The sequence below is a fragment of the Marmota marmota genome, unplaced genomic scaffold (genome assembly GCF_001458135.2).
Source record: "Marmota marmota marmota unplaced genomic scaffold, marMar, whole genome shotgun sequence".
Taxonomy (NCBI): domain Eukaryota; kingdom Metazoa; phylum Chordata; class Mammalia; order Rodentia; family Sciuridae; genus Marmota; species Marmota marmota.
In genome coordinates, this window is record NW_026000016.1 from 3,675,806 (window position 1) to 3,697,579 (window position 21,774).

At 45.2% G+C, this 21,774-nt stretch overlaps 1 protein-coding gene and 1 long non-coding RNA gene across 3 annotated transcripts in view; one reads left to right on the plus strand and one right to left on the minus strand.

Moving 5' to 3' along the window:
* LOC125618428 overlaps nucleotides 1-6,725 on the minus strand; it is a 9,721-nt gene extending 2,996 nt beyond the window's left edge. Inside the window, exons 1-2 of the long non-coding RNA XR_007349686.1 lie at nucleotides 6,598-6,725; nucleotides 5,838-5,840 (exon numbers count right to left, since the gene is read on the minus strand). This is a non-coding gene — a long non-coding RNA (uncharacterized LOC125618428). The remainder of the gene's footprint in view (nucleotides 1-5,837; nucleotides 5,841-6,597) is intronic.
* Fam171a1 (family with sequence similarity 171 member A1) overlaps nucleotides 1-21,774 on the plus strand; it is a 50,991-nt gene that overhangs the window by 4,708 nt on the left and 24,509 nt on the right. The window contains exons 2-4 of one of the 2 annotated variants that reach the window (XM_015483416.2): nucleotides 3,020-3,112; nucleotides 13,011-13,169; nucleotides 18,239-18,415. In XM_015483416.2, the coding sequence (XP_015338902.1) occupies nucleotides 3,070-3,112; nucleotides 13,011-13,169; nucleotides 18,239-18,415 (379 nt within the window). In that variant the 5' untranslated portion in view covers nucleotides 3,020-3,069. The remainder of the gene's footprint in view (nucleotides 1-3,019; nucleotides 3,113-13,010; nucleotides 13,170-18,238; nucleotides 18,416-21,774) is intronic. The other variant, XM_048809064.1, reaches the window with a different exon arrangement.

Here is a 21,774-nt window from a genome sequence, read left to right on the forward strand (position 1 = left end):
CCCCCCCCGCTGCTATTGCTCCTTGACCTGCCTCTTGGTCTGGCTGCCTTGGACGGTTGTCATTCCCTAAAAGAGTCTGGCCTCTCTGTGTTTGTCCAAGCTGCTATTCGATTACCATCCCTCACTTGGCAAGCTTGTCTTTTGTTTTATAAAGCCCACCTGGACTGCTTTCTGTTCTTCCTGCCTCTTCCAGATGAAGTTAGATGTTCCTTTCTCTCAATTTATCAAAAACTAAGGGTCTGTGGGGCTGGGGATATATCTCAGTTGGTAAAGTGCTTGCCTTGCCTGCACAAGGCCCTGGGTTCAATCCCCAGCACCAAATAAACAAGATCTAACTTTAAAAAGGGGGTTGGAGGGTCTGGTTGGGGGAATGGCTCAGTGGTAGAGCACTTGCCTAGCGTATACAAGTCCCTGAGTTCCATCCCAGCACCACAAAAAAAAAAATCTACTTGATGTGAAAAGGACCTCTGGGCATCAGTCTGAGATGGGTAGAAGTACCATCTGCTTGAAACTCCTGGGGCCTCTCTGCCACTTCCCACCCTGGGTACTCAGTGGGTTTGGGAGGCCTCCTGCTCCAGGAAGCCCCTGTCATACTCAGCAGGTTCAGCAGGCTCATTATAAGAATCATTTTTTTCCTCTTTTGAGAACAGTTTGCCAGAGCAGCTGCCCTATGTACCATGTTTAGGGGAGAAAAGTTTTCAAAACACACTGCAGTGGTTGGTCACGTAACTCTTGAAGGACATGCCCACAGGTAGTTCAGAGCTCAGGGACCCCCGTGCCAGTCAGACAGAGTGTTCCGGGCCTAGAAAATGCTTTAACGCTCTGGGCGAGCTCTGGGCCAGAGCTGCACACGGAGAGACAGAGTGTGGCACTGCAGCATTTGGAGGTGAACTATTTCCTACAGACATACCCTCCACAGGGGTCCTGTCCTTTCTTCCTTGCCACTAGGTGCCCTATGCCATTAGACAACAGGGTTAGTGTTAGAGGTTACAATAACGAGGATTTAACCATGTTAGGGCTCCTCCCGCTAATGGAACCACCCATGGCCAGGCAGGCAGGCACAGGCAGGCAGAGGCAGAAGCTCCCAAAACCCTTTGTTGTAGCAGTTTCTTCTCATTCTTCCTCCCAACCATGTCTGAACTTTGAACCCCTGAGGTAAATTCTCTTTTCTGTTCATTTTGATGTTCAAGATGTAATTCATGTGCCATAAAATGCACCATTTGTGCAGCCACCACGTGGCCCCTGGTTCCAGCCTTTTCCACCCCCACCCAGAATCCCATCCCCTGACTTGCTGTTCCCCCACCACCTTCCAGCACCTGGCAACCACTCATTTGCCTTCTGTCTCTTGGATTTGCCTTTCTGGATATCACATATAAATGGAATCAGTGTGTGGCCCTTTGTGCCTGGCCATGTTTGTGACACTCCCTTTTGCAGCTGCAGAGTCCTGGTGAGTCACCCTGACCCTGCACTGCTCCTTTATGTAGTGCTGGACATGGGGGGCAAAGGTGTACCCGTACCCACCCATGCCGATGTCCACGCCAGGGGTGTCCCCCTGCCCCCCAAAGCAGTTCTCCAACTCACCACTCCCTCTGCTGTGGCTGCCTCCCATCCCCAAGTGCCATTGCCCAATGCTGTAGGGAAAAAGTCCAGATGGAACTGTCAGAGGACACAAAACTCAAAGCACAAACACTAAACACGGGGCTTCCTTTGAAACCCCTCTCGCTCCCTGCTTTATGCCACCAGTCCTTCACGTAACCTCTGCATGGGGCCGGGCGATCAGATAGATCTCTTGGTCGCCACTGGATCCCGGCTCCTGAAACATGTCTGATATAGGAAAGGCTCAATAAACGTGTTTAGAATTCATTAAACTTAAGGATGCTGGGCTAGGGACTTGGCTTAATAACACAGCACTCATGTAACCAGAGCCTGGGTCCTTGGGTTCTATCCCTAGCACTAAAAACAAATATGCAAACAAAAACACTTCACAAAGCTCAGCCTCACCCACACTTGCCCTACCAGCACTGAATAGGCAACAGGCAGTGTGTTTTGAGCAAAGGGCCTGAGATCACCCCAACTTCTGTGACTTAAACCACCACTTCCCCCATAAAACACTCCCCACAGTGACCAATCCAAAAGTTCCTGGCATGTCTGTACTACTTCCTGTTTATGGATGAATAATATCCCCTTGTGTGTATATAATACACTTTATTTTTTCTGTTCATCAGTAGACAAACATTTACCTGGTTGTTTCCAGAGTTTGAGCTCCAGAGTTCAAAGCCTGGCTCCTTGCACTTATCAGCTAGGTAATGAAGGGCCCATTATTTCCTCACCTTTAAACCTGTTCCATTACCTGTAAAATGGACATGTTAGTAATAGCTAATAACACTTGAGAGAGGTGTTTCAATATTTAGTAGACAAATGGCCAAAACCAAAGGATTTAGAATAATGTCTGCCTGTTATAAGGGCTTGGGAATGTTAATGATTATCATTATTCTATAATGCATGTTTTTTCTTATATCTGTACATTCTACCAAAAAATGTATAAGCTTCATGAAATTTGTTGTTGGTACTTAAGCAGTACTTTTTAAATGGCATAAGTTCTCTCATGTTATTAGATTCCAGGATATGGGGCAAATATTCTTTTACCATGAGGCACACATGATCTAAATACATATTTAAAATTTTTTTCTTAATATTAATATCTAACATTACGTATTCTGTGCTTATATAGTGTATGCATTAAGTTTTTAATATATTCCTAGTGCAATGAGGCCGTTAATTTACTAAAAAACTTTTAACCAAATTTCTCTTTTGATTATTGTAGGGCAAACAATTTGTATATAAGAGATTGTAATACTCTTGTGGTATTTTGAAGGGCTTTTACTAATCATCTTGAAAAATCAATATTATCGATTGATTTGACATCAGAAAATTAAAAGAATGCAGAGTACCTAGAAAACTAGAGGGGCCTTTGGATTTGAATGTCAGAATAAACTCGTGTCCATCTTTGTTCCTGCAGTATTTTCTTCGCTAAGCCTTGGCCTGCTTCCAGAACGATCTGCTACTCTAATGGTCTATGAAGATGTTGTCCAAATAGTATCAGGATTCCAAGGTAGGTTTCATATTTAAAAAGGGAAGCAAGAGTAACTTGGGGGCCGACTACTCAAATCTCATGAGGGACCCCACATGTTGTTGGATGGTCACAGAAATGAATTTATCCAAAACTGAGACATAACGTGTTTTGTCCCGGTGAGGTCACAACACATCTAAATTTTGGCTAAACTACCACTTGACTGTAATCTTATTTCTGTCAGACCCATCCTTTAAGTGTGTGAAGGGAAAAAGGGGATTGTCCTCCATCTTCTCTCCTCTCCAAAGGAGAGATTGTTAATTTTGTCTGCGTCACAGTCCAGGGCACACCTGGCTGCATTTCCTAGTGGGCATGGTCAATCTCAAAGGCTAATAAGTGTCCAAATATTGCTTTCTCTTCTCCCTTGTCCCTTGTAGGCCCCACAGAGTCATTGATAGCCTCTGCTCTTTTCCTCCAGCGCCATCTTTGACACTGGTTCCCTACAGGAGAAAACATGTCATTTCTTCCCTTTCCATCTGTCCTTAGTGAGGTATTTGTGACCAGTGCTTAAATCTGTAGGATCCAGAGTCATGGCCACACTGTATTGCATCATGGCTGTCTGACCTCCTTGTCACCTCTTCACTGTCACCTGCCAGCCTCAAGTATCTCCTCTCAAGGCTCTGAGGGGTTTCATGAGGGATTGCAGAGTCCCTGTCATGTGTAGTCTGTAAGCAGTCATCCTCCTCTCCCCATGTAGGGGTGTGTATGACCTTTTCTCCTCTTCTTATTTCCATGAGTCAAATGCAATTACAGTGAAGCTGACCCCCAGCCCAAGTCACTGTCAGTCACTACCCCTCTGCCTGCACTGCCATTTGCACTGCCATTCCCAGGTGCTTCCTCGGGTCCTGGTGAGTCTCTGCAGTTGCCCCCTGCTAGCATGCTGGTCTGCAGTCTTTGCAGCAGGATTGGAGCTGAAATACAGAAGAATCAACTAGACTTTGTGCCTTGAGTCTCTCCCTCTCTGGCCCCCCTTTACCAAAGAATAAAATCAGTCTCCTTCCTGAGGACCCACAGGTCTCTGGGATCTGGACTCAACCTCCCTTCTAAGTGTTCTTCTCCCTCATGTGTTCTGTTCCAGCCTGAGTTTCTTTTCCTATTTTCTGTGTGGAACATCCCACCTCACCTTCCATCAGTGGGTTTAGAAGTGGGAAAGAATAAATTCCATCTTCAGACCCTCCCTGGACAATAAGGCTAGCTTCAATGTCCCATACTCCAGGTCCTTCCTGTATCTCCACTGGAGATGAGAGTTGTGCCAACTGCCTTGCCTTGCAACCTCACCTGCCAAGGGCTTTGGATCATGTGACTCCAGGCCATGGTGTCTGGATCTGGAGCAGACACCCAGCATAGGGGTAGCCATTCCATAGAGTGGCCAGGGCTTGGGACCTGGCTGAAGTCAGCAGCTCTGGCCTCTCTTCCTTTTACCCAGACTGAACTAAGACTCCAGGAGACGTAGGAATTGCAGCTGACTGGTTCTGAGGTGCAGGCTGGGCCTGTGCCCTCGCCTGTGAGCCAGTTAGAAGAGAAAGGATGAGTAGGAAGAGGAGGCCATTTAGAAGCAGGTCAGAAGGAGGCAGAGCTGGGTTAGTGGAGTCTTGTTAATGGCACTGGAGTGAGAGGGAATCCCACACAACACTCCTTCCTGGTCATCCCAGAGCTGTCCTCAGCCCAGGGCCAGCTGGGCCAGCTCCTGCACTTTCAATACCCAATGGGTCCTGTCCTCAGGTGCCCACAAGCCCCGCTATCCCTTTTTGTTCCTCAGATCCTTATAAATAACCCACCAGCCAGGGGCTCTGGATCCTTTAACAACTCCTCCTTGTCTGCCAGGCTTGGTGGCACACTCCTCAACTAAATTTAAAACCCAAAGGGCAACAACTGTGTTTCACCATCTTGGTACCTCCAGGGTCTGGCCCTGTGCCTGCCTTGTGACAGGTACCCAGTGAGTAATTCACTGATGGAGTAAACAAATACAAAAAGACAGCCAAAAGCCAACTGCTTTTTTGAACCTCCTTATATAGACAGCTTATTCCATGGTCAATATTTTTCTTGGTTATGAATGCTAAAACAAAATGCACACTCACACCCACGCACGCGCGCACACACACACACACACACACAGTACTTGAATAGCTCTTTCTCTCTGGAGCAAGAAGTGTGATCAGATAAGTAAACCCAAGGAGGTAAGTCATTCAGGTAGTTTTCGTTAGCAATTAATTTATTTAGTCTCTTGTATCTCTGTCTCCTGTTGCTAACCAGAAATCAACTGAGAATCATTTCTTCCTTTTGTAATCCCATTTCCATGCCAGCTTCTTAAAATTACAGACGTTTTGTTAATTTTCTTAACTTACCCTATTTCATGAGTTTAATAACATTTACTTGTACTATTCCTTGGCATGGCACTATTATAATAATAATGGATGGGTTGCCAGTTGGAAGGAAAGCACTTCCAATCTCCAAAACCAACATATCACTGAATTTATGAAAGATATATTGTTTTTATTCTCAAGCTGGTCCTATGTGGTTGCATTTATTATTTTTTCAGCGGGTTTAGAAGAGGGAAAGAATAAATTCTTGCCTGCTCAGAAATGTGAAGTGCTGTAAGCCCGTTTACTGGAGCGTGTTGCTTGGAGGGTCTGATGTGTCAGACAAGCCTGGGAAAAGGAGTAGGGAGTATGACGGTGGATCATTTGTGAAGCTTCACGTGGAGCACGTGCTGTGTGAGATGATGCTGCATTGTTTGATGTGACACTAGAGGAAAAGCTTCAAGGGAATGAAGGCTACTCGGGGAGAGATGGCGATGGGAAGAGAAGGGGAATGGACGCATTGTTCTCCCCAGGCAAACTCTCAACGCTGCAGCTGGGGTTTTGACTTTAAAATGGTGTCAACCAAATAAGATAGAGAGTAAACTCACAGTAATGAGAGTTTTTCTATGAAAATAAAATGATGGTCTGCTTTCTTCCTTCTGTGATAGATACTTTGTGATATTTCCAAAAGTCTGTTCTGATTCATCAATAAAACAGTTTCTCATCAAACTAAGTAGGATTCTGTACATGCCTGCAAACATCCAAGCTACAGTAAATGCATGTTTCCAATGGAATTGGCCTTAGCAGTCATCACTCCTTGCATTTTAAAAGTAAAGGAAGTGGTTGTCTTGTTAGTGTTGGTATTCTTTTATAAAGAAAGCCTGGAACAGTCTTATAACAGTGAAGAGAAAGAGTGGGGCGGGCAACTGACTAACTGGTCCATTAGAGGAATTTCCCTCCGCAGAGGCTGTACATGAAAATGTGCTCTTTGTTGTAAAATGCTGGCAAATTGATTTGTCAGTGCAGTGAGAAGAGAATGGAAGAAGAGAACATTGAACTGGGGACTAACGTGCAGCTCTGCCTTTCAGAGGCCTGAGTGCCATCCTGGGAGAAATGACCCAGAATGTGATGACAGTGAATAGGAAGATAAGGCAAGATGCTCCAGACTGCTCCTGGCTGTTCATCTGTCAACAGGCCAACTGGCACCACCCAGACCAGCAGTCTCCATCCTTGGCCGGGCCTGTTCACTATGCCTTGCACAGTCCCTTTTCTGTTCCTCAGGACATGTGCCGAAGCCTCTCCTGCGCCCACCTTCATGCCCCATCTCTTAGCAGTGACTTTGCTGATTGTTTCAGAGTGAAAAATCAAGGCCTTCGGGGCATGGTGGCTTCGGTCCCCTGGCTTCTGCTCCCTCTCTCACAGGGACCTGCTCAGATTTCTTCCTGCAGTTTGTCTGCCCCACTGAGTCCCTTCACATTCCCACTGGCTCCATTCCTCATCTTCTCCTCCTTTGCAACCTTCCTCCCTTTGTGCTGGATCTTGCATTGTTCTCTTCTAGTTCTTTCTCAGCTCTCAAGATTGCTTATGTCTGCCATTTAAAGAGAAGCCCTTCTTACACCTTCCTCAAATTACAGTCTCCTCATTTTCTTTCCCTCCCAAACTGGAGAATCTCCTCTTGCTTGTGCATTACTTCAGGCTCCCTTTTACTTGGCCCCAGGCTATTCTTTAGAAATTTCTCTTGCTGAATTTAGCGGAGCTGGAATTGCCAGATCCAACAACCCCTTTTCAGTCCTCCTTCTGATTGACTTTTGCCCGGCTTTAAACCCTCCCCATTGCTTCCTTCTTGACTCTCGTTTCTCCTTCTTTACCATCTCTGCCCATCACTTTGTTCCTTTCTTCTCACCTCCCTCAGAGGTTCTTACTTCCCTGCCTATCACTTAGTCCAAAAATGATTTTCAACTCGAGACACCTCTTCTGTGTCAACCCCCCAGTGTCGCTGTCTTTATTTGGAGCTTTATCATTTCTCACTTGAGCTACTTCATAGCAGCCTCAGCATTAGGCCCTCCCTACCCATAGCCATTCCCCACCTGCTATCAGAATTCGGTAAAAACAAATATCATTGTTTCACTCCTATACCAGGAACTCCCATGACCCTCCCTGCAGGCCCACTCAAGTCCAGCTCTTGAGTGGCACACACTGTGCCCTTCACAAGCTCATCCTCTGCCCCCTGGGTTCCAAGCAGTCTGTGCTTGGTGCGCACATTTCCTTAGCCTCTGGGCATGTGCTGGCCTGTCAGACATCTCTCTGTCTCTTCCCATCTGCCTCCTCACATATTCCAGAACTTAGGACACTGTGATTAGTAAGCCATTTCCACATTTGCCTTCTCGACTCTTGAGTCCAGGAACACAGAGGCTTTGTACTTTACCTCTTTATATCTCCTGTGTCCGTGATGCAGGAGACTCTCGGCAGGTTTGGGGGATCATTGTGCAGATTCTCAAAATATATAGAGAGTGGTTAACCAATGGGGCATTTAGCATCTGGGACATTTTGGATGTCCCATCTTGAGGGCTGCTACTGGCATCTACTGGGTAGAAGCCCAAAATGCTATTAAATGTACGACAGTGCACGGGACAGCCTGCATCCCAACACAGCATTACCTGGCCCAGAGCATTGGTGATCCTGCTCTAGTTGGAATTAGGGTAAAGCATAATTGGAATACGGCAAGTTGCCGAGTATAGCCCATCTTCTCATTCACTTCTGTAAGCATTGCTGAGCATCAGGTGTGGTCAGGACATGGTGTAGTGCATTCCACAGCACACCTGTCTTTAAAGAAGAGGAGCTGGTAAAGTAATGCTTATCCTGCACCTTATCCTGCTCCTGAGGCACTGTAGGGCACTTTACATGTGTGTTCTGAACTAACACCACAACAACCATATTAGGAGATGGATATGATTCATTTCCATTTTAATGATAAAGAGCATGAAGGCCAAAGCTACTCACTGAAAAGGTGGTAGAAGAAGGTCCTAGGCCTGGAGTTAAGTGACTCTACCACCCATTTTCTTCTCTCATAGTGCCTCTGATTAGGGAGATATACAAATATCCATATAAACATGGCACAAGGCACAGTCATGTTTGGACTATCTGGGAGACACAAATGGAGCTTAGAGCTTGGGATGGGGTCAAGAAAGGATATGGAAAGAGGTGGCATTTGAGAAGCATTTTGGATGATATGTAAACTGTGAGAATAGAAACGGTAGGCAGAAGTCTCAGACATGAAGATGAGCATGAAAATACATAGAAACACAGAATTGTGTGGTCCTTTTTGGCCAGATAACTGGGGGCTGATTGGTAATTGAGCATCTATTTTGAGGTAGGCATGGGATAATAGAAAGGGACACAGAAGTTTGAAAAGATTTATGCCTCTTACAAGCAGAATGACTTTGGCCAAGTTGTTTAATTTCTTTGGGCTTTAGTTTCTTCACCCATAAAGAGAGAAGAGAGTTCCTTCTTCACAGGGTTGTTGTAAGTATTGTGTGTGTGTGTGTGTGTGTGTGTTCTTTACCTTCCCCTCCTCTACACACACAAACACATACAACACACACACACACACACACACACATAGATAGATAGCATATATATAGAGAGAGAGGTATAGATTGGTGCTTTAGAATTAAGAATGTATGTTATAATTTATAAAGTTATATAAGTTATATATCACACATATGTATATATGTATGTGTATGTATATAACATATAACTTTATAAATTCTTAAGCACCAATCTGTGCCTCTCACTTGAAAAGGAAGTAGTAGTTTTGGTCTCTAGGACATGATCGATGTGGTATCTTAGAACAATCTGTGTGTGAGTAAGTGAAAGGATCAGTGTGTATCTCGGAACAGAAATGGGGTAAGACTGAGGCAGGGGGACAGTTAGGAGAACCTTACAATAGTTGAGGAAAAGCTAACAGAGGGTAACAAAGGGTGGAGGCAGAAAGGGAGGGAAAGATGATGTAAGAAATGTTGACAAAGGCAGATTGGCCAGTCTTGGCACTTGAGTGAATATGAAAGATATTAGAAAAGGAAAATGATGATATTGACCTGGAGTCAAAACTGGATGTTGGGAAGGATGTGGGATCATTAAATGAGAAAGTCCATGATGATTTTGGAGTGCAAGATGGGCATCTGGGTAGAAATACCCTAGAAGTAAAGGGGAAATACAGATGTGGAGGTTAGAAAAGAGTTCCGGGCTGGAGAGGACAGTGATGGTCAAGGTTATAACAATGGAGGGAACTCACTGAAGAGAGAGTAGAGAAATGGCAGAGCCATGAAAGCAGCCCCTTAGGAACCATTTCATCTGGAGGCAGGAGGAAAAGAAAAGTACTTGCAAGGGGAAAAGCAGACTCTGGGGAGAACTAGTGTGCAGGGCTATGAATGCCAGGAAGGAGGGGGTTCATGGGTGGGGACAGCGAACAGTGTGGACCATTGTGAAGAGGTCGGTGAGGATAAAGACTAAGAAGTGGTCATGGGGTTTGTGGATTATGCAGTCAACATTTCTAGCATGTGTTGAGGGTAAACGCCACATCATTGGAGGCTGGGTAGAAGTCACTTGCTTCTGCGTATAACAGAGTCAAAGTAATGTTTGATTGTGATTTTTCTAGATGGGGAGGAAATGAATCTAATTGTTGGTGAGGGAGGAAAAGCCTATAGACAAAGAGGTTTGGACAAAGGCAAGAATTGTTGGTGCAGCCACATCTTACAATAAACAAGCAAGCAACCATAGGGGTAGGGGTTGGGGTTGACCTTGGAGGAGAGAGAAGTACAGAGAGGAAGTGGAGGACCCAGTGTTTTCAGCAAAGTCAAATCTAAACATTTTGAGGATGAGGATGGAGCCCTAAGTGTGAGAAGAACAGGAGAAGTTTCAAACAGCTGCTGTGAGGAATGTGAAAGAGGCAAGCAGGGTTGACAGGCAGGCTGGGACACTCTTCAGCCCCATTCCCACCCAGTCATGTGAAAATTTAGCAGCTTTAATGCATGAAGATAGGCCAGCCATAACCACTCCCCCAACCCACATATACCCATTTAGAAATGTTTAGGCTGTGGCTTAGAATAACCTGTGCCCTTAGATTCCTCAGATGTCTCTATCATTTCACCAGTCATGGGTTTGGGCTGCAGTCAGCTGGGGGAGCATGCTGGGCCCCTCAGCAGACAGTATCTGTGTCATGGCAGCGACAGTGAGTGTCAGAGCCACTGGGCCAACCACTTCCTTCCTCACAAACTTGCCCTAGCATAGCCCCCTAGATATCTCTTGCTCTAGCCACAACAGAGAGGCCCCGAATGTCTGTACAAATTCTCCTGCTCAAGGAAGGGAGGGGACACAGAAAAGGGAGGGAGAATAGAGAGATGCATCTTCCATCCAAATGCATGATGTATGTGATCTGCTCAGGAGTAGAAGGAGGGGAGAATGAGAATAGGAATGATTGGGAATGAGGCCAAAGCCCCCCAAGGTCTGTGGTCTCTAGGTTCCTGGCCAGCTCTGAAAGGCCTAGTTGGTCAGTCTGTGTCTCTCCCTCGTCCACCAGCAGCCTCCCCTTGCTCTGGTCTGTCTGAGTAGGTTTCTGTCCCTCACCCGCACAAGGATCTCAACCCTCATGTCTCACGGAGGCTGTGTGCCCAGATCCCACTCTGTTCTGTATCGGCCAACCTGGGCAAGGCCCAGCTCCCCCTTCACCCTGTCACCTGTAGGCACACCATTCTTTTCTTCCTGTTCGCCAAATCCTTTGCTTTCCTGGTGTGTGAAGCCCAGGCCCCAACTCAGCAACGTATAACTAATCACAGCATTATTTTGACAGAATAGCAGCAGAGAAATGCATGTCCCTATTGTTGAAAAACTGAGAAGCCGTGACTGCTGGTATGTAGTCAGGGTGAAGAGATGAAAAGGGAGAAGGCTGACTTGGACTCCCTACCTGTGGTGGGGCTGTGCAGCTTGTGTACAGCCCAGGGGAGGGAAGGGGTTAGGAGCAAACTGCTCCCAATAGGACACACGGCCTTCCTGGGGACTGTGAGGAAGCTGGATTCATTGCAGACCAAGGAAACAGCAAGAGTGAGAGATGAGTATTCAGAAGAATCAAAAGAAAAGAAAACCTGGCTAAGAAAATGGAGGAAATGTTGAAAAATACAGATGCCCTTGCAGAGCCTGGTATATCGCGGTGCGTTTGTTTTAGGGATGTTACAGGATGTGGACTGTCTGCAACTGGACTGATGGATGTGTGCAGTGAGTTTCAGTGGAAGTGACCTGAGTGAGATAGGACCGTCGTGACTTTGGGCACCTGGCTGCAAGGGCTCTGAACCTGGGCCTGTGTTTCACAGAGGACAGCCAGCCAGAGGACGGATCATATCAGTGATTTTTAGGAGGTGGAAGGAGCACTGTGACCGTCCACCACTGAGGTCACAGGTAGCCAAGATGACCCTATCCAAGATATAATTTTATCAGTCCTTTGGGCTTTCATGGTCTCGCCTATAGAAAGAGAACCTTGGACCCATTGATTCTTTCAAGCTCTTGCTTCATCTAGAATACTTCTGGATAGGCTCTTCCTCCCTTGCAAGTTAAAGGGAACCCTGGGGTGGGCTTAAACACCACCCACTCCTGGCAAGGCTGGTATACTAGGCCAGCTGTGGGTTGGAAAGAAGGAGCCTTTGGCTCAGCTTCAACCTCATGCTGGGGTAGGATATTACAGTTTTTGTCTTAATGATGTTTCTGCTGGGTTTATGCAAAATTACTTCCCAACTTCACATCGTGTGACTATCACCACTGCATTAGATACAAACAGATTCAAGCTTTGCAATCATAATATCTGGAAAAGGGTAAACCGCAGGTGACATCACAAGGTAACTGTTTGGGTACACCAGCCTTCTCACAAAGGAGCAGGACTTGGTGAAGAGGCATAATTTTGCATCATTTCATTATAAAACCTGTGACATAATCTGACACAACTAGTAAGCACCCCTGAGAAACAGTCGAGCTGCCAGATGGCAGCTTCCACAGGGAAGAGAGCAGTTGTACTGGGGGGCTCTTGTCTGCGATTCTTTCCAAGACTGAACATTCCATCCCCTTGGTCTGCTTCACTCCGGTCTCTAGAGTTAAACCAGATTTTGCCAGAGAGAGATGAAGGATGGGTTTGTACTGGTGTCAAAGCGTATCTCTGGCATTGTTTGTGTAAAGAGATTAATTGTCAAATGCTTGTTTCATTTACTCAGACTTTCCCAAAACGTTACCCGATCCACAGGCAAATGTCCTGCAGTGACGAGACTGTTCACAAATAGAACTTGGAAAAAGCTTTTTGTTAAAAACCTAAATAACATCCTGTGTCAAAACAATTGTGACAATGGGCTATTATTCCTCGCCCCATAATAGCATGTTGCCACATTTTTGTGTCCTGCCTGAATGAGGGATGGGAGGCAGCCTGGGAAGGAGCTGGGTGGGGAGGCAAGTGGAAACCCTGGAGAAGCCCCTCCTGGTTTGGCATTTTCTGAAACTGAAACGGCTCCTCCTCAGGGAGGTAACTCAGAGGTTAATCCCTGCAGGTGCCCGGCCACAGCCTCGCGTTCATTTCCAGAGAAGGGCCCTGAGGTTGCCTGAGAACACCAGCTACAGCGACCTGACTGCTTTCCTCACGGCTGCCAGTTCTCCCTCGGAGGTGGACAGTTTTCCTTATTTGCGAGGATTAGATGGAAATGGAACAGGTAATTTGAATCTCTTTTCTTTGATTTTCAGGTGGGAGCTTCTGGGTTTTGTTTTGTATTTGTTGGTTTTCAATATGGCTGGAAGCATAAGTATCGAAGGGGAAAAGAGCAGAATTCTCCCCACAAGTTCAAGGGCATCTGTTCTGTTAGGTTCCACCAGCGCATTTAACAAATTCAGTCTGCACTGCTGCCGAGTTGTGTTTTAGTGAATTGGTCTCCTCCAGCCTTTCTGCTGGTTCGAGATGCCGGAAGTACCTTCTCTAGGCTGTCCTTTGGTGAATTATATTCAATTCAGAGAACATTTTATACTTGAAATTGTATTTTTTTTCTTTTTACATATGAGATCAGTATTAGGGGATTTCTGCCTCCCTGACCTTCACCTAGTCCCACTTGCCTCTGGAATATGTGCAGTAGCCTGCCCAGCTGCCCTGGAGGAGTTCCTAGCCACCTCCACCACAGTCACAGCTGGGAGGGGAAAGGGTGGCACTGGGCCTCATTTGTAGATGAGCAACGGCACTCCACACCCCACCAGCCCATGGGACCCTAAGTAGCAGGGAGCTTCTGTTCTTTATCATCTGTGTCCATCCAGTGTTCCCCACATATTCCCTCTCTCTGCACTTGCTTTCTCTGCCTTTCTTTCCTTCAAAGGGGATTGGAAAGGGCTCCGAAGAGGGGGTTCCTTGGAGTGTCTCAGGATAGCCAGGCTTTGATGTTATTTGGAATCTCCTGGCAGATCTCTATGTCAGCTCTGTCATTGTCATTATCATAGCCTGACACATATCCAGCCACAAGATCAGAGTAGCCAAAAGCTACCAGCCAGAGAGTAGGGGATAATTCCTTACCAGAGAAGATCTTCATTCATACCCAACAGCACAGTTCTCCGGGGCACTTGGTGACAACATGATCCTCATTCCTCCCACAGTGCACAAGGAGAGAAAGGTTTTTGAAGCCCTAAATTGCCGTCTTGTCTGCCTCTTCTTTCCCCCAATTTAGACTAGATACAGCATAAAATTGAAAACCAGAGGCTGTTCTGAGTTAAATTGTGCTGGGTCTGTTACTGCATTTCCTAGGGACACTTTCATTGAACTTTACTTGATTTTCCAGTACTTTACATAAATTTATAACTCTGAAAAAGCTTTTAAACCGGAAACATTTTATAGCGTATTAATAAGTTTCTTTTTAGAGATGAAGGTGACCTGGTCATTTCTTATTCACCTTTCTTCCCTCTGCAGTACTTATTTTGAGAATTGTTTCTCCCTTTAGTTTTTGTGTACTGGTGGTGTGATTAGTTTGTCAGTCCTTTGCCATCAGACAGATGTGTGTCATTTTAGTAAATATTCTTGGGGAAAAATATTTACTTTTACTTTAAATGTTCAAGAGAGAAGCATTGTTTTTCTCTTGCACATTTGAGACCATCCTAACTTGTTTCCAGTGTCCCCAACAAAAGGGAACACAATCATAAAACCCCAAGTCAGAGGTACAGCCTCATTTTTCAGAGCTCATTAAATTTTCCGTGTCCTGCTTCCAATAGCTTTTGAATAAATGATGAAATCTGAGAAGACTTGGGCAAGAAGAACACAATGACACAGGACTATTGATTTTAGAGGAGTTTATTTTATTTTAAAATCACTCTGTTTCACAGGGAAAAGAGAAGGTCTTTGGAAGGTGACATTAAAATTCTTTTCCACTGAAATAACCGATGAATTGACCTGGAAAGGATAGGCCTTCTCTGAGACCTATCAAGAAAGGCATCCAGCCTGCGGTATAGTCACATTCGCCTAGAGGGCCTAAGCTTGGGTGCCACTAAGCACCATAAGCCTGAGGCTTCTGAGCTCCATTCAGGCCTCAGTCCCAGCTTGGGCACAGCTTCTCTTCTGCCCCACAATTACTTGCCCCTGCTTTATAAAAGGCATCTAAGAGATCTCAGCTTAGAGGGAGAACCCAGACCAGATGTGCCTATGGGATGAGAGGTCATATCTGTAAGGTCAGCAAAGGTGGAAAGAAACAGAGGAGCATGCAAAAGGGATTAGAAGGAGGTTTTCTTTGGATGTCATAAGGGCAGTTGTGTCCAGTTTAGAGAACATAGAGAGCTCAGCCACTTCCCACTCAATCTTTCCAGTCCCTCTGCTCTGTGGCTTCCTGGCGTCACAAGGAGTTGCCCTCCTCTTCCACAGGCCAAAGACATTGTGCCTTCCAGCATCACAGTTTCCCCCTGGCTGCTAAGAAAGCACTGACCTGCTCTATGGCATTCCCAAGGGGGCTTAAAGGAATAACTTCTGCTGGCAACTCCAGGAAGACAGAGAGGGGACAATAAAGGATCAAGTTGCCAGTTGTCCTACAACCCCAAAAAGTTGGTGACAGGCTGATTATCCTTTACCCAAAATACTTGGGCAAAAAATATTTCAGATTTTTGAAGAGGGTATTTTTATATATATATATTTACATAGACATTACCAATTCAGCATCATGGGATTTAGAAATCTGGATTTCAGATTTGATCTGGAATCAGGAGCAGAGCACAGTGGCTCACACCTGTAATCCCAGCAGTATGGGAGGCTGAGACAAAAGGATCACAAGTTGGAGGCCAGCCTCAACAACTTATTAAACCCTCAGTAACTTAGTGAGATCTGTCTCTGAATAAAAAGGGTTGGAGATGTAGCTTAGTGGTAGAGCGCCCCCTGGGTTCAATCCCAAGTATCACACACACAAAAAAAGATTTTCCAGATCAGGGATACTCAACCCTGAAACTGGAGGAGAATGCAAAGCCAAAGAGAACCCTGGTGGCTAAGCTGAACTGTTCATGTTACAAGTAACTAATCAACTGGAAGCTTGAGATGAGACCACTGTCTTCTAGCTGCCCGTCGTGCTTCCCACTCCTCCTGTGCTTTGCCCTGACACCTGTCAAGTTACATCAAGCTGGGGCAGAACACCAGGCACAGTGGTGCACACCTGTAATCCCAGCTGCTCAGGAGGTGGAGGCAGGAGGATCACCAGTTCAGAGTCAGCCTCAGCAACTTAGCAAGGCCCTAAGCAATTTAGCAAGAGTCCATCTCAAAATAAAAAATAAAAAGGGCTGGGGGGTGTGGCTGAGTGGTTAAGCACCCCTGAATTCAATCCCCAGGACCAAAAAAAAAAAAAAAAGATGGGCAGAAAGGGAAGCCTAACTATATAGAGAACTCAAAGAGTGGAAGGGAAATAACTTAGCCCTTAAAGTATGAATCATTTCAGAACAAAGAAAACAGGAGGGTAGAGCATCTTCAGGGAGGCATCAAGTAGAAGGCCTTTAATGGAGTACTGATGAAGCAGAGAGGCTTCCAGAATGCAGGTGTGACTACCTACCATGTTTTAAGGGACCTAGAGAACTTCTAAAGGGACTCTCAGTGACAGGAACCTAATGCGTATTGCGTTCAGCTAATATGCTCATTCCTGCAATGTTGGCTTACTTCTGAATGTTTACAGCTGAGAATATTTATGTCCATATCCTTGAGAAGGCATTTAGTCCACCCTCCTTAGTTGTGAAGATAAGAAAAACAGTCCTAGAGGAGCAGAGAAACTTGCCAGACTGTGTGGGTAGATCATAGCAGATCTGGTTCTGGAACCCCACTTCCTTGGGACAGGAATGTATAGGATCATGGAAAGGAAGAATCAAAAGATGAGGAAGGAGGAAGGAGAGAGAGACCATTTCTAATGCTTCCTGCTCCACTCACCTGCTGCCTCCCTTACAGAGACAGCCCCCAGAGGGCTTGATGGAGGAGAACAGCCCTCCCTAAAGGAAGATGTTAGTTCTAAATTGTTTATATAATAGAGTCCAATGAGTTATTTAACCTCTCTGCAGTTTTAATTTACATCTCATCCAGAGGCTCTGACAAAGCCTAGAGTCAGGCATGATAAGCCTGGCTTTGCTACTATGTCACCTTAAGCACTTGGCACATGTATCTCCCAATCCACAGGTATTTTAACCAGAAACATGGTATATTCTGGGATTTGGTTTTCTTCATCCTAAAACAAAATGACCAGACTAAAAATAAAAGTCTTCTCTTCCTTTGCCTTTCCTTCATTGCTAAACAGAGATGAAACGTTCTGCTGTCATTGACTGTCCAGAAGTTGCTCTATGAAGGATTTAGCTATAACTCATTGTAGAAACTCTCAAATTCACGATTTGTTTTCAATGTTTTCATTTGTTCCAAAGTAGAGGCATTAGCTCAGATAGATGGGTAAATGTACAAGTAGCTGAATAAGAAACCCTATAGATCGCATTCTAATGTTGCTTAAATTTTTTATCACTGTCATTTTCTGTTCAAGGAAAGATGCAAAATTATGATAGAATACACTTGCATGATATTATATTTCACTATAGAGAACTCTAAAATGGATTGCTTAAGTGTATAAATATTACTTAGTCTCATAAGCATTCTCTAATTTATCAGGAGACAGTCATTAAAACATTGGCTTGAATAAGGCCTCTAATGGAGGGTAAATGGGATATTAAATTCCTTTTAAATAGACCAAAATAACAGTGGCAACTAAAATAAATCATAAATACTTCAAGTCCAAGTTTTAATAGAATACTTTTAGCAGAAGTTAATATTTTAAAGCAATCCTTGAAGAAATTTATTGTTTTCTTTTTTTAAAAAAACAGTCTAAAATTTTTGATTTCATTGTGGTCATCTGTTGACTTATGTTATTATATGTGTTAAATGTGTTATTGGAGCTTACTTTATGTAGAAGTCATTTTCAATGATTTCCACATATTCCTTCACTTTGCATTTTAGAAAAATCTATCTCTTTTGAGGCCCTTTCGGGGAAATGGAGCATAATAGATAGAATTGGCAAACCCCAGCTTGGAACCTGGCTCTATACTACTAACTAGTATATGACCATAGGGTAGCTACCATTGCTGCCCTCTCTGAGCCTGTGTTTTTATGCCTACAGTGGGGGTTTTACCTGCCTGATGAGATTATGATGAGGATTATAGAAACAGTCCCTGGTATGTAGGGACTATTTTTCCAAGGGTTTCTGCAGCCCAGGTACTTAGTGAAAACATGATGGAAACTGCCTCTTCCTTCTAGGAAACAGCACCAGGTATGACCTGACCCCCGTCACAGCTGTCAGCGTCCACTTGCTCAGCAGCAATGGAACCCCAGTGCTGGTGGACGGTCCCATCTACGTCACCGTGCCGCTGGCCACGCAGAGCAGTCTGAGGCACAATGCCTACATTGCAGCATGGCGGTTTGACCAGAAGCTGGGTAAGCAAGGGTCCCGTGTCACTGCAATTGGCTGCAAGACTTTGTTACCATTTGGTTTTCCTTCTAAGGAGCCCGAGGCAGTCTTCTTTCCTTGTCATTAGTGGATGCTGCCGCTCCCGGTGCATTTATGGTTTCTGGTGGGTAAAGTTTGCTCCACCATATCCTTCAGCCACTCAGCTGGGAGTTTCATTTCTTTTTTTTAAATTTTGTACATTTAAGCTAATTAACTTGAAAAAAAACCTTTAAATGTGATGAGCTAAAATTGGATCTCCTCATCTTTATCCTTTTATTCTTCAGGAGGTTGTATGATCTCTCTTGGTGACATGGTCTTTTTTTTTTTGTCTTCCGAAAAAGGAAAAATATTTGCCAACGTTTTACAAAGCAAATAAAAATGACTTATTATCCTACCACCTAGTGAAAATCACTAATAGGTTTTGAATCCTACCTGGTCATTTCACTTGCACATGTGTGTTAATTATCAATTGGTGCCACAAAACAAATTTCCCTAAAATGTAGCAGCTTAAAGCAACAGTGAACATCAACCATCTCATGGCTTCTGGGGGGGGGGTCACAAAACCAGGCACAACTGAACTGGGTGTTTCAGGCTTAGGGTCTCTAGCAAAGGCTGCTGTCAAGCTGGCAGCCAGAGCTCTGCTCATTGCTGGTCATCTTAAGCAAGATTCAGCTGAGACCAACAGGTGAACTTCCCGACTCACTCACATGGTTGCAGTCAGACCTTGGTTCCTCACCAGCTGTCAGCTAGAAGCTTCAGTTTCTTGCACAGGGGCCTCTCCACAGAACTACTTAAAGTCTAGCCACTTGCTTTCCTTTGTAGTGAGTGATCTGGGAGAAAATAAAAATTTAAAAGCACAAGTACCCCAAATAGAAGTCCTCTTAAAGGTTGCCCTCCACCCAGCATTCTAAAAGAAATGGGAATATTTCCTAGATACTTTATCATATTTAGCTTGTTTTTAAAAACTATTAGAATAGCATGAACATCCTTCCATCGCATTATTATTCAGCAGTATCAATTTTAGTGAGCATATAGAATTCTGTTATATGGCTATATCATAGTTTGGTTCATCAAACCTGTTTTTACAATCAGAAAAAAAATATTACTGTTCTAATGGTTGATAAATATCTTCTTGGCTAAATCTTCATGCATGCATAGCCATGATTATTTTTTCATTTGTGAGAAACATGCATTTACAGAGACTCATTCTCTGATATATTCTGCCCGCCTTTGTTAGCCCTCCCAGTAAGCCCTAAACACACCCAGTCTGTTTCTGGAAAGGCAGTCAGTAAGCATATGATTAAGTGCAGGACTCTGTGGACATGGTGGATTTCCACAGCTATAAAATGAATAATGATTGTGCCTGCTGATTTTATGAGGAGTATATTGGGGTTCTCCAGAGAAACAGAATCATTTGGATGGAGAGCAGGGAGAGAGGTTAAGGAATTGCCTCTTAGGATTGAGGATGGCAAGCCCAAAATGCAAGACAAGTCGGCCAACTAGAAGTCCAGAGAATTGATGTTGTAGTTTAAGTCTAAAAGTAACTGAGGAAGAAGGGAGCCTCAGTCTTTCTCTGAAGGGCTTCACTGATTAGATGAGGGTGATCTGCTTTACTCAAAGTCTGCTTTAAATGTTATTCTCATCCCCCCAAACACCTTCACAGCATCTGATCACATACCAGGGGGCCATGCCCTAAGTCCAGTTGACAGATGAGACTCAGTGGTCACAGGAATGGATGAGTCAGTACCATAAGGAGCTCGGTACCATACTGGGTCCACAGCAAGTGTGCCCGAGAGTTCACGAAGCACACAGAGGTTCCCAACTCTGGGGCGGGCCCTCTCTGGCGGTGCCATCCCAGCACCTCAGGTTTCCCGTAGTCCAGATTTCCTGAGAGGTTGTTCCCCATCTGCTGTTCCTACCTCCCAAGCCCCTGGGGTCCCTCCTCATCCTTCCAGTCTCCCAAAATGAACGTCACTGAGGCCATTAGCAGCTGCCAATTGTGGAATCAGTGACCTCCTCACCTTCCCTGATGTCCCTGCAGCATTTTATGGCTTCTTTTCCTCTGTCAAAGGCCCTCTTCTTGACCTTATGACCCAGCCCCCTGGGTTCTCTTTCTGCCTGCCCTGAGCTGCATTCTGCACCCTACTCTTGACTTACTTGATGTGCCATTGCTGGGGCATCTAACCATACCCCACACTGCTGCAGCTGCCTGTGATTCTGGCTATCTATCAGATTTCCGTCTCTGCATAGCCCACAGGAAACTCAGTGAAAACACTTAGACACACACACACACACACACACACTCGCACTCTAACCTCTGCACCTGCTCATCTCTGTGTCTCCTCTCTTGGCTAAGGGCATCATCTACTAACCATCAGAGAAGTCACCTCAGAGTTATCTCCAACTTACCCTGTGCCCCACTCCACCTGTGCCCCACTCCACCTGCAGCGGTGTCTGGACCCTAGAGTCATGTGGACGTGAGACCATTGTTTCTCATACTTACCCTCCCCTCCCCTGAGCTGCCACTACCTCAGCTAAGACTGTCTTCTCAGTTCTGGCAGTTGTCTGGGGGGTTTTTCGGCCCCTCCTTTCCTCCGTGGTCCTTGTGTGTGGCCACTTGGGTTATCTTCAAAACCACAGGCTGCTTTCCTTATGAGACTGTGTACAAGCCACTCATTGCGAGGAAGGCCAGACTATATCACACGCACACAAAGCTCCACAGATCCAGCCCTGGCCATCTCCTGCCTTCGTCCCAGCCACTGTCCTGTGCTCGCCCTCCATTTCCACCACCCCAAACTGTTTACCCTTCCTCAGACCAGCTAAGGTCTGCCTCAGAGCTTGTCACTCTGCATGCGCAGAACCTGTCCTTTCAACTCCCTTTGCCCACCCCTAGGTGTGACAGAGCCCCACCATCCCTTGTTCACATCCTAGTGGTACTGACATTGTGTCAGGCGATGGCTGTGCTGTGCCTCAGGCACCACCTGGAACTCACAGAGCTCGGAGCTCTTGTTCGAGGGAGAAGAGTTTCATTGGATTTTTCCCATCATTATTCCCTTCCTCCTTCCTGCCTCCTCTTTTCTAAATGAACACATTTGAATATGGGTGACTAGGTCCAGGAGATCATGTTCCTAATATAATGAAGCTTTCTCTAGGTTAAATGTGTGTCATGTGTGTGGTAATGATATGGCGCAGGTATATAAAAGCAGCGTCTTGCTGTTCATTAGTGTAGTTCATGTACATTTTACAAGCAACGAAAATGTATTTAAAGAATTGTTTGAGGGCTGGGATTGTGGCTCAGCAGTAGAACACTCACCTAGCATATGCGAGGCCCTGGGTTCGATCCCCA